This window comes from Schistocerca americana, chromosome 1 (genome assembly GCF_021461395.2).
Source record: "Schistocerca americana isolate TAMUIC-IGC-003095 chromosome 1, iqSchAmer2.1, whole genome shotgun sequence".
Lineage (NCBI taxonomy): Eukaryota > Metazoa > Arthropoda > Insecta > Orthoptera > Acrididae > Schistocerca > Schistocerca americana.
In genome coordinates this window covers 237,913,413-237,925,164 of record NC_060119.1, presented here as the reverse complement: position 1 = coordinate 237,925,164, position 11,752 = coordinate 237,913,413, and the positions used below count along the sequence as shown (strand labels likewise).

Sequence of the window (11,752 nt, the reverse complement as noted above, 5' to 3'; positions counted from 1 at the left end):
CCTCCCCCCTTTCCTCTCCCCTTCCTCACCCAACCCCTTCCTTTCCTCCCCCTTCCACCCTCTACACCTCCCTTTTCTCCCCCCTTTCCTCTCCCCTTCCCTCCCCTATCCCTCCCCCTACTCCCCCCTTTCCTCTCCCCTTCCACCCTCTACGCCTCCCTTTCCTCCCCTTACTCCCCCCCTTTCCTCTCCCCTTCCTCCCCCCCTTTCCTCTCCCCTTCCTCCCCCTACGCCTCCCCTTCCTCCCCCTACACCTCCCTTTCTTCCCCCTACACCCCCCTTTCCTCTCCCCTTCCTCCCCTACACCCCCCCCTTTCCTCGACTCCTACAACCCCTCTTCCTCTCCCCTCCTCCCTATGCTCCCTTTCCTTTCTCCTATGGCCCCCTTTCTCCTGCCCTTTCCTCTCCCCCTATGCCCCCTTTCCTCTCCCCTATGCCCCCTTTCCTCTCCCCTATGCCCCTTTCCCTCTCCCCTATGCCCCCTTTCCTCTCCCCTATGCCCCCTTTCCTCTCCCCTATGCCCCCTTTCCTCTCCCATATGCCCCCCCTTTCCTCTCCCTTTCATCCCTTTTCCCTCCGTTTCCTCTCCCTTTGCCCCCCTCTCCCCTCCCTTTGCCCCCCCTCTCCCCTCCCTTTGCATGCCTATCGCCCCCTTTGCCCATCCTCTTCCCCCTTTTCCCTCCACTTTGCCCATCCTCTCCCCCTTTCCCCCCTTTTCCCTCCCATTTGCCCATCCCTCTCCCCCTTTCCCCTCCCCATTGCCCATCCTCTCCCCCTTTTCCCTCCCCTTTGCTCATCCTGTCCCCCTTTTCCCTCCCCTTTGCCCATCCTCTCCCCCTTTACCCCACCTTTTCCCTCCCCTTTGCCCAACCTTTTTCCTCCCCTTTGCCCCACCTTTTCCCTCCCCTTTGCCCCACCTTTGCTCTCCCCTTTGCCCCCCTTTTCTCTCCCTGTCACCCCATCTGCCCCCATTCCCACCCTCTGCCTCCATTCCCCTCCTGTTTCCTCCCACTGTACCCTCCCTTCCTCCCATCATGCTCCCTTCCTCATGTTGCCCTCCCCATTCCTCTTTCCATCCCCTGTTCCCTCTTTCGTCACTACATCTGCTCCCCCTCTCCCCTGGCCTTCATCTGTTACACTTTGTCTCCTGCTGCTTCCTCCATCACCTTTCATCTGCTCATTCCTTTCATCCACTCTGTTTCCCGTCTCTCTCTCTCTCTCTCTCTCTCCTCCCCCCCTCTCTCTCTCTCCCCCCCCCCCTCTCTCTCTCCCCCCCTCTCTCTCCCCCCCCCCCTCTCTCTCTCTCTCTCTCTCTCTCTCTCTCTCTCTCTCTCTCTCTCTCTCTCTCTCTCTCTCTCTCTCTCTCTCTCTCCCTCTCCTCCCCCTCCCCCCTCCACCCTGTCCCCATCCCCTACCTGCGACCTACCTTTTTTTTCTTTCCTCATTGCCTGCTTCCAATTTTCTTTCTATTTTTCATTTGTCCAGCTGTGATTTATTTCAAATTGTTTCTTAGTTCACGGAAGTTTGTGCAGTATGTTTTGCTTAGTTTTTCATAATATGGTAATTATTAGTTGAGAAACTAATTTAAGTTTCCATTGTGTCAGATTAAGTTTTTCAAAGGCTGCGTATGTCATTTTACCCTTTTGCTTTTCCATGTACCAGGCGTACTTCAACAGCACACACACTTACACCTTCCACATCTTGTGCTACTCTTTCTGCTGTACCATATTGGATTGCATGGTCTGAAGTAATTGAGATTTTTAAAACCCTAATGAATAGTGTTGAGAATTGTGTGTGCTTTCTCTTTAGAAGATAGCAGTTCATTGAACTTCCCCTGAGTGAGTAGTTTCTTGTCTAGTATATTTCTGCTTTAGAAACCTTCAATAGCAGGTCAATTTGGCCATTTTTTTCCTTTTCATTTCAGTTATAGAAACACTAAATACCCCGTGTATGTAGGTTGTGTGCTGTTACATTTAAAGGTATCTTGATAGCTGACTGAAAAGTCTTGTTCCATTTGGCTGCTTTTGGAATACACCTGTACATTTGTAATAACTAGGAAATATCAAGCCCCCTTCATCTTCTCCACATATATTGATTGAGAATTTTGCATAATAATGGTGAACTTCTGCTGTTTTAAAAGTAATTGGGGAAAATACTGAGAAATTTCCAAAAATAAGATATTTGTTTACTGCATTACTTTTAGCATGAGATGCAGAGGCAGTATATCAGTTTTTGTAATGTAAGTTTGGTTCTACAAGATTTAACATTCTCAGTGTCTTGTAGGAAATCATCTGATGTAACTAATGAAAGCTGTTACATGAAGAAACTATACACTTGTCAATATCATAGCTTGCTGCTACTTCAGATATCTTCACAAGAAATAATTCATTTCTTAAGCCTGTACTGTGTACTTACTTTTGGCTCTCTGTGTTTGAAAATATTCCTCAAGGTAATCAAATACTTGAACTGGCAACTTGACAAGGCTAAGTTGTGTATTTTAAGGTAAAAAAAAAACACTAAATTATCTATGATGTAGAAGCATGGTTTTTTTTATTCTGAGGTCTTATTTTATGCTTATTTATCAAGAATTATTTCATTATTTGGAGCTGCTGCTAATTAGCTAATAGTTTCATATTGGCATGCTCATATGTGAGGATGCTTCTGGATTTGTTAATCACGCAAAGTAGCATTAAAAGTAGTTTGGCTATGTGTTTGTAGCTGCTCTTGCGAGGAGTTGAACAAATCACTCATTGTAAACATTTGTTTCAGTTTAGTACCACCCTTTCTTGAGAAACAAGAGTAAATTATATGCTTTTTTCATGATAGGGTTCAGTGAATTTTGTCATAAGAGGTTCCAAAATAATTGGATTATTTCAGAAGAATCTCCCTTTCCTTGTGAAATTTTGGATGAATGTACACCTAGTTAGGCCTGGTGGTTTAGCAGTGAAGCACTTGACTCGAAATGAAGAAGTCGTGATATCGAACCCTGGTTGAACCTTGGCTTTTTCAGTCTGCGTTTTAACCTAGCCTTCACCTCTCAACAACGCGAGGAGTCACTGAAATCACATGTAACTCAAATTCTATGTTAAACTGTAGATCCTGTTTCCCCCATTTGATAACTGTGGTAAGTTAGGGACACGCCAGTTGCCGAAGTGATGTCCAATTGAAAGACTTGCACCAGGCCAGTGAGTCACATGAAATTAATGTGCACCTAGTCTGGTAAGGACTGCAACTGAGAAATTCGGTATCCATCGTAATGTACTTTTTAGTTATGTATGCAGCATAAGTAACATTTTCAACATTGTTGGTGACAATATGAACAGCTACTACCATTTGCCATTGTCAATGAGCCTACAGCAGATAACCTGCAGTAGTAATCAGTACTGGGAAATTAATCCATTGACTCCACACTGTATTCTTGTAAGAAGTGATGAAAATGGAGCAGTCATATTACATTGCTCTTTCACTTTATAATAAAATGAGAGTTATGCAATATTCACTTGGATCATCAGGTCAACATATGTCTTCTGCTGGTCTTTCTGAGCAAAATGAAAATGAAAGAAAAAAAAAATTACACAGCCGAGTTCGAAGATCATTGGTCTGTGAAATGTAAGCAGAGCAAAATACTTCAGTTAAATTAGTAGAAAAACGATCTTAGTGCAACCTTGGAAACTACATTAATGTATGAAATTCTGTGTATCATATTAAAAATTACTCCATTGTTTTTTTATATATATATAGTATTTTGAACTTGTTTTACTGTGTATGTGTGTTGTGTGTTTATATATAGTTCATTAGCTTTTATTTTTGCATGATAAGTGTTATGTTAGATATTCCCATCAGTTATACGTAGAGGCCCAGTTATGAAAGCCTGCGCCAAAGTCCAGCGGTGTTGGTTTTTTATTATTATTGTTTTATAAAGCATGATTTGTATGTGGTTGTTTGCATCTGCTACCCCATTGCAGGATATGCTTGCACTAGGCCCAGACCAGGGCTATTCAGCAGTAATGTATGGACAGGGACCACCTAGTGTTCACAGCAGTCATGGAGGTCGTCAGTATCCGATGCAAGGTAGGTTCGTTCCCTCATCCTCCAAAATATATGCAAGTAAATATAGCTACTTAAAATTGTATCAGTGTTTCAGGCCACAAAAAAGGAATTATTACCTCATATAAATGTCTCTCTTAACAGGCATGAGAATTTCATTTAAATATGTTATCAACTTGAATCAATGAAATATATCACTTTTTTGATACACTCAAAAATCCATGACCATTTAAATTACTGTATCAGTAACTTTATAATGAGTCAGTCATAAAGCCCAACCACTTTATTTGTAAAATGCTGTTGTACTAACACAGGGATAATAACCGGTTTGCAGTTAATATTTACAGTCCCATTGCTGATGCTGACACTTCGATTTATTTAGCAATTAATACTGTCAATTCAGCTCCAACTTTTTTTTAAAAAAAGTTCAGGTATCTGGTAGTGTAAGGGTTGTTGAAGAAGAAAATGCATATCATCTTCAGTACTGAGGTTTTAAGTAACTATTTATTGTCAGCTCAAAGATATATGGTGGTTACAGTGCTACAGTTGTCATTCATCGGACCACCTAGATCATTGCAACATTGTGGCATCCGTATGGAAGAGTTGGTACAATTATTAATTATTTGCCTCAAGAAGATACAAAGGAAAAGATTATGACCAGAAGTTGTCAGCAATTGACATTGGTTGATAGAATGCTCCTCTTAGCTAGTATTTTTAATTTTTCCCAGTAAGTTACTTTTCCAGATATGCCTGTGCTTCAGCAAAACCAATTCAGATGCAGGCTAAGTACCTAACAAAGCTCAGTAAAATAATAGTGCACATCAGATAATCTGTGTTTTGAAACTGCTTCAAAACAGCCAATGTTGCTCAGCATTCGATGAAACTTAGTTGATATTGGTGTGATTAATCCCAAGAATGGCGCACAATTCATTTCCACATTGCAACAGTCATACAGTTGGCATAAGACCATAATCTCAGCTATTCTATGCATGGAGTAAAACAACTGATGTGTGTTGTGGAAAAACTGCATTGAAATGACAGAAAATCCAAAGAGATTCTGATCATATTTAAAGTACGCCAGAGGCAAGACACACTCAATCCTTCACTGCCCAATACCAGTGGTAATATTATTAGTGACAGTGTCGTAAGATGGCATTATTAAACTTAGTTTTGCAAAGTTTCTTCACAAAAGCAGGTCAAGTAAATAATCCAGAATTCGAATCGAGAACAGTTGCCAACATGAGTACCTTAAAAGTAGATATCCTTTATGTAGCGAAGCAGCTTAAATCACATTTAGTGGCAAGTCTTTGGGTTCAGATCATATACAAGTTAGGCTTCTTTCAGAGGATGCTAATACAATAGCCCCATATACAACTGCTCACTGGACAAAAGATCCATACCAAAATAATGTAATGTTGCACAGGTTACACCAATACTCAGGAAGGAAGTAGGACTAATCTTATGAATTGCCGACACATTTTACTGATGACAATTTGCAGTAGGATTGCATAACATATATTGTTTTCAAACATTATTAATTACCTTTAAGAAAAAGGCCTTGTGACATGTCAGATTCAGACAATATTGTTCTTGTCAAACACAATTAGCTCTTTATTCGTATGATGTAATGAGTGATATTGACTGGGGATCTCAAATTTATGCCATATTTCTAGTTTTCCAGAAGATTTCTGACACTGTTCCTAATCTATATAAACAATTTAGGAGACAATCAGAACAACCCTCTATTATTTTCAGATGATGCAGTCATTTACCATCTTCTTATTTAATCAGAAAATCAAAACCAATTGCAAAATGATTGAGTCCGCAGCTCGTGGTCTCTGGTCACATTCTCGCTTCCTTAGCACGCGGTCCCGAGTTCGATTCCTGCCGGGGACAGGGATTTTCACCAGTCTCGAGATGACTAGGTGTTTGTATTGTCTTCATCATTTCATCAGCATTTATGAAAGAGGCGAGATTGGGCTGAGCAAAGGTTGGGAATTTGTATGGGCGCTGATAACCGTGCAGTTCAGCGCCCCATAAACCAAACATCATGATGATCATCATCATCATCAAAATGATTGACAAAATATCTGTATGGTATGAAAAGTGGAAATGGTCTCTGAAAAAGGAAAAGTGTGAGGTCATCCATATGAGTATGAAAATAAATCTGTTAAGTTTCACCTATACAATAAATCACACAAATTTAAAAGCTGTCTATTCATCTAAGTACCTAGGGATTACGATTACGAACAACTTTAATTGTAATGATCACATAGATAATGTTGTGGGGAAGGCGAACCAAAGATTGTGTTTTATTGGCAGAACACTTGGAAGATGCAACATTTCTACTGAAGACCTTGGCTGTGTGGTATGCAATCCTTACCAGATAGGATTAACGGACGACACTGAAAAAATCCAGAGAAGGGCAGCTCGTTTAATATTAGACCTATTGCAAAACAGGGGACACGGTGTCATGGATATGACAAGCGAGTTAGGGCATTTTTCATTGCCGTGAGATCTTTTCATGAAATTTCAGTCACCAACTTTCTCCTCTGAATGTGAAAATATTTTATTGTCTGCTAATTATATAGGGAGAAATGATTATCATAATAAAATAAAAATCAGAGGTTATACAGAAAAATAAGTGATCATTTTACCTACCTGCCTTTGAAGAGTGGAACAGTAGCGAAATAGTCAGACGGTTGTTCGAAGAATCCTCTGCCAGACACTTAAGTGTGAATTGCAGAGTAATCATGTAGCTGTAGATGAACTGGGTTACTGAAATTTGTATCACATAGACTACAGTAAATTGCCGTTCCTGGCCAGTTGTTAATAAAACAGATTACAACTATAACTGCCAGGAGCAGTGTTGCCCAACGAGTGCTTTGTCTCGTTAGCTGAAACTTGAATTTACGCGCGGGCCGATCTGATTGGCTAACTTCAATGCTAAATAACTCTGAAACAGCACAACTTACCAAATTTTTTTCGTAACATTCATATCTCAGTACAACCTGCCCTGCAATATCCCTACAAGCGTTTCAGATATTTTCTGACCACACTGTATATCATGCTGCATTCTCTTGTGTGGGTGTCCATTTTTATCTTCACTAATATCAGATAATGCTGTTATAGCTCATAGTTAATTAGTGGAGAAATGCTGAGGGGAGTCTGATTGTTAAGACTGCAGCTGTCACTGTCACTTTTTCTTTTCAAATCGTGTTATAGATTGGCCATTTTGTATCCTCCCATGCCCTTGATGAATGGTACAGGGGCAGCACCTGTTCATGAATTCGCTAAATGCTTCCTACCCCATCAGAGGGATAACTACATGTGAAAGCATCCATATTTTATGTCATGTGCTCTGTGTGGCTTCTTTTTAGTTTGGATCACTAACCATTAAACTGTCGTTATGAATAACTGCTGACAACCTGTGGGCAAGGACCATCTGATACCAGAGCACTTTATTCCACAAGGCATTGCCAGCTATTCCGATTGTTGCCTCCCAACCACTGTTATCTGGATGCTTCCCCTGTCTCATCTTCCCTGAACATCAAAAGTGGGGGTGTCTGTTCCCCAACAACTGCTGTATGCTCTTGTTTCCATGTAACTACTACTCCTCCCTTTCAGTTCAGCTTTACTGTGCTTTATGTCTACATTGTATTTTGCACATTCATATTTTTGCATGTTCTTCTTGCATCAATGGTTACCTATTGTTATAAAATTCGGTTGCCTTACCATTGAGGATACAGTGCTCTTTCCCAACCTTCTTTTTCAGTATACTGATTCATATTTTTCTAGGCATGATTAGGCAAGATAGTTCTTTTGATAGACCAAATTAAATGTCAATTTTCCTAGTTTTGGTGTTAAGCCCCAAAAAACAAACTAGAATTGATAGAGAACACAGTTTCATACTTGACCCATGTCACCATTTATTATGTTTCAGCCAATAAATCAAAGATCATCACAGTATTTTCTATAGCATAGTCTGTCAGGGGTAGCATGCCCTTGCTTTCTCCTGACCTTAGAACTATCTCACTTGGCCACCAGACATACAATTTTTCACAGTTATAAATATTTCCCATCACTTGAAAATCACATTGAGTACTAGGAAAAAATGAAGAACTGGCCAAGAACTGAACTCTCAGGTAGTCAGTTTGTAGTCTTGGCTTGACCTTCAAGCCACTGTGACTGTTATTAGGGATTTACCAAAATATAGTTTGTAGGTAATTTTTGTGCAGTTACTAATTCAAAGATAACATTTTAACTGTGTGCCTGAGATGAAATGCTGATCACAATTTTGGTAGCTTGAACTGTAATGTATTTGTACTATAACATCAACAAGAATCTAACAACAGTTGTATTGTATAGCAGCTGACCACCGAGCAGGGAGTTGCGGTATATCTCCAGTTCCTAACTCATAAATTAGTAAAGTTGGTATCTTTCATATTAACGCATACATAGTACACTGCATGATTAATGACTGCTTTCCACTGCTTATAGAGTTTGTGTTCACACACAATACTGCTAATACCTGTGTTAATAGAAGATAGAGTAAGAGAGTTACTTTCTTTATTGTAATATATTTGTGGCAGAATGTAGAAATTTATGTCTTAGTAAGTATTTAGTAGCATGTTATAAGCACTGCAAATGCACAGAAGAGTAAATAGCCCATCATCATCACTATAAAATACTAAAAAGTATATCAAAGACTAAATATTTGTATGGTAGTTTTATCATGTTACTTGCTAAATCTGTTTGATTTTTTGTAATAAATCCAGTGTTAGTGGAATAATAATCATAGCAGCTTGTAGTATGTTATGATAAAAGTTTGATAAGTTCACATGTTTCTTTAAACATGGGTAGGTTTGTTTTGTCTTGCTTAACAAAGTTTTTGAGGAAAAAATACCATTATTGCAGACTTTGAGAAATATATGTGAATTTTCTTGTGTGTGTGTGTGTGTGTGTGTGTGTGTGTGTGTGTGTGTGTGTGAGGGGGGGGGGGGAGGGGAGGGTGTGGAAATCTAAATAGGGCCTACTCATCTGAAGCTTTGATGTATTTGATACTTACATTACTCCACCGTAAAGGGCAAGCCACATTGTCCTTTGTTTGTACTGCCCTTTGTGTACAGTTAATGTGCCCAGTTAATAAAACTTGTTGTGAAACTCATATCCTTATTGATTCAGCTGCATCCTGATAAAAGTTTTTTTATAAGAGCGCACTTGTGCGCGCGCACACACACACACACACACACACACACACACACACACACACACACACACACACAGTAGGCTGTAGACTGCTTGCATCATGTGAAAGTATTCCTGACATCAGCAGACTAGATCAGTCTGTCTAAAGTGATCAGCTGAGCATAAAGTACGGTAGCGTCAGATTCATAATATTGATTAATAACATCAGTTGCAACACTTACGGGGTATTTTGTTGTGGATCAATAAAGCAGCTGTACTCTATTGAATGCAAGGACATGTGTAAGCTGAAAAGAGGGGATGATACTACTGATACAGTCTAATAATTTTAATTTGGTCCTACCTGTGTAGAGTTCACAATCTTACAAAATGAATATTTCAGCAGTTGTCTGTCATTAAAATTAATTACATTTGAGCACTGTTATGACTTAAATGAGTTATAGCCACAACATGTTTCCAGGCAGGAAAGATATCACAGAGGAAATTGATCGTTCGCAGGTGACTGGTAAACAGCTTATTTTGACATCAGCTTTTGAATTGAACCGAAATCACAAGTATGGAAATACGTGCTTAATAACAGTTACTTTTACTTATTTCCCAGCAGCTTCACTTTTAACTTAACTTTCGACTCTTGAGTACTGCAAATGACCAGATTTTTATATTTCCAAACCAGTACTTTGCATGATTTTTTTGACTTGGCAAATGGTTCAGTTTTCTCCTCTTGTTCTCATTAGCAAAGTTCCCAAATACTGAAGCTTCAGGTGGAGAAAGTCATTGTGGCTCCCAAGACAATTTGTAGATCTAATTTTCAGCTATGTTTCTGATTTTGTTTCCATGTTAAGAATTGTTTTTCAGATTCCTATTTAATTTTTATATTCATCAGTTCATCATAAAGCAGTAGATTTACATTTAAGTAATTTTACAGGCTATGACACGCTACCAGTAGACTCTATTCAAGGACTTGACATAAACTCTCACCCTGCCACTGGTGGTGGTGGCGGCGGTGGTGGATCCAATTATGGACCCATGGACACCATGGATGTACCAGGTGCTGAATCAACAGACCTCAACTTTGACCACTTGGACGAATTACCACAGCCACCACAGGACAATAACCAAGTGGCTGCTTGGTATGACACTGACTTGTAATTTAGATTTGGTGCGGTGTCTGTCAGGAGTGTTATTAACGTGTGTATGTTTTTATGTTCATGGTGAAGTGAGTGACATACTTTGCATGTTAGAAGGTTATTGTGTGTGGCAGACTGGCTGTACCACAGTGAAGATATCTCATTCACATGTTAATTTTAGGTTTATCATTCCTATTTCATGACAGCTTTGTGAGAATTCATAACCAAAATTTTATAAACAATTTTGTTGAGTGTTCTCATATAATTTTGATTCATTATTCCATTTTGTATGAATGAATTGGAAGCAAATGTTACTGAGTAATGTAGATTTTGGAATATTATGTAAACAGAATGATGTGTAAGCCACTGTCATTATGGAAAGATGATTTTTTTGCTGCATTAATAGCCTCATAATTGATACATTAGGTGTGTAGATGCAGTTTTAAGTGAGAATTATGTGTCTCATTTAATAAATTTGTGAGTTTCACGCACAGTTATTTAATTAGATGTAACTGTTATTGAGCACTGCAGGGGATATCATTAGTTATTGTTCATATCACTCAGTCATAAAATTGTGTGTGATCATAGTAGCAAAACATTTATGTATGTGTAGTGAAATCTGCTATAATACTGAGTACTTTTAGCTGTGTAATTCTGCTTCGTGTATGTTGAATGGTCCATTTGCTTTCCTACTTCAGACGAAAAGTATCTTGGATATTCTTTAATTACATGTAGGGACCATATATTTTTCTTCTTACTTTAGCCAGAACATCAAATAAAGTTATTAAATATAAGGTGTTTGATTATTATTGCTATTCAGAAAATGTTCCCTCACAAGTAAAAACAGTGTCGTCCTACCTACTGTCAAACAGTGGAAAATCCAAGGTGGAATGTAACAATATTATGAGAAGGAAAGTTGCTACTCACCATATAGTGGAGATGCCACACACACACACACACACACACACACACACACACACACACACACACACAGGCAACTAAAACCGCACTGCGAGCAGCAGCACCAATGCATGATGGGAGTGGCAAATGGGTGGTGTATGAAGGACACTGGCGGGGAGGGGGAGGGATAGTATGATGGGGCTGGCAGACAGTGAAGTGAAGTGAAGTGCTGCAGGTTAGACCGAGGGGGGCGGGGGGAGTAGCATAAAAGGAGAGAAATAAAGAGACTGGTTGTGGTGGTGGAATGACGGCTGTGTAGTGCTGGAATGGGAACAGGCAAGGGGCTGGATGGGTGAGGACAGTGACTATTGAAGGTTGAGGCCAGGAGGGTTACGAGAATGCAGGATGTATTGCAGGGAAAGTTCCCACCTGTACAATTCAGAAAAGCTGGTGTTGGTGGGAAGGATCCATAT

The 11,752-nt window shown here is 39.8% G+C and overlaps 1 protein-coding gene across 2 annotated transcripts in view; it reads left to right on the top strand.

The window, feature by feature from the left end:
• The window catches only part of LOC124623335 (armadillo segment polarity protein), an 81,288-nt gene extending 70,115 nt beyond the window's left edge, over positions 1-11,173 (top strand). The window contains exons 13-14 of one of the 2 annotated variants that reach the window (XM_047149032.1): positions 3,966-4,071; positions 10,178-11,173. In XM_047149032.1, the coding sequence (XP_047004988.1) occupies positions 3,966-4,071; positions 10,178-10,401 (330 nt within the window). In that variant the 3' untranslated portion in view covers positions 10,402-11,173. The remainder of the gene's footprint in view (positions 1-3,965; positions 4,072-10,177) is intronic. The other variant, XM_047149041.1, reaches the window with a different exon arrangement.
• Positions 11,174-11,752: the final 579 nt, after the last annotated feature.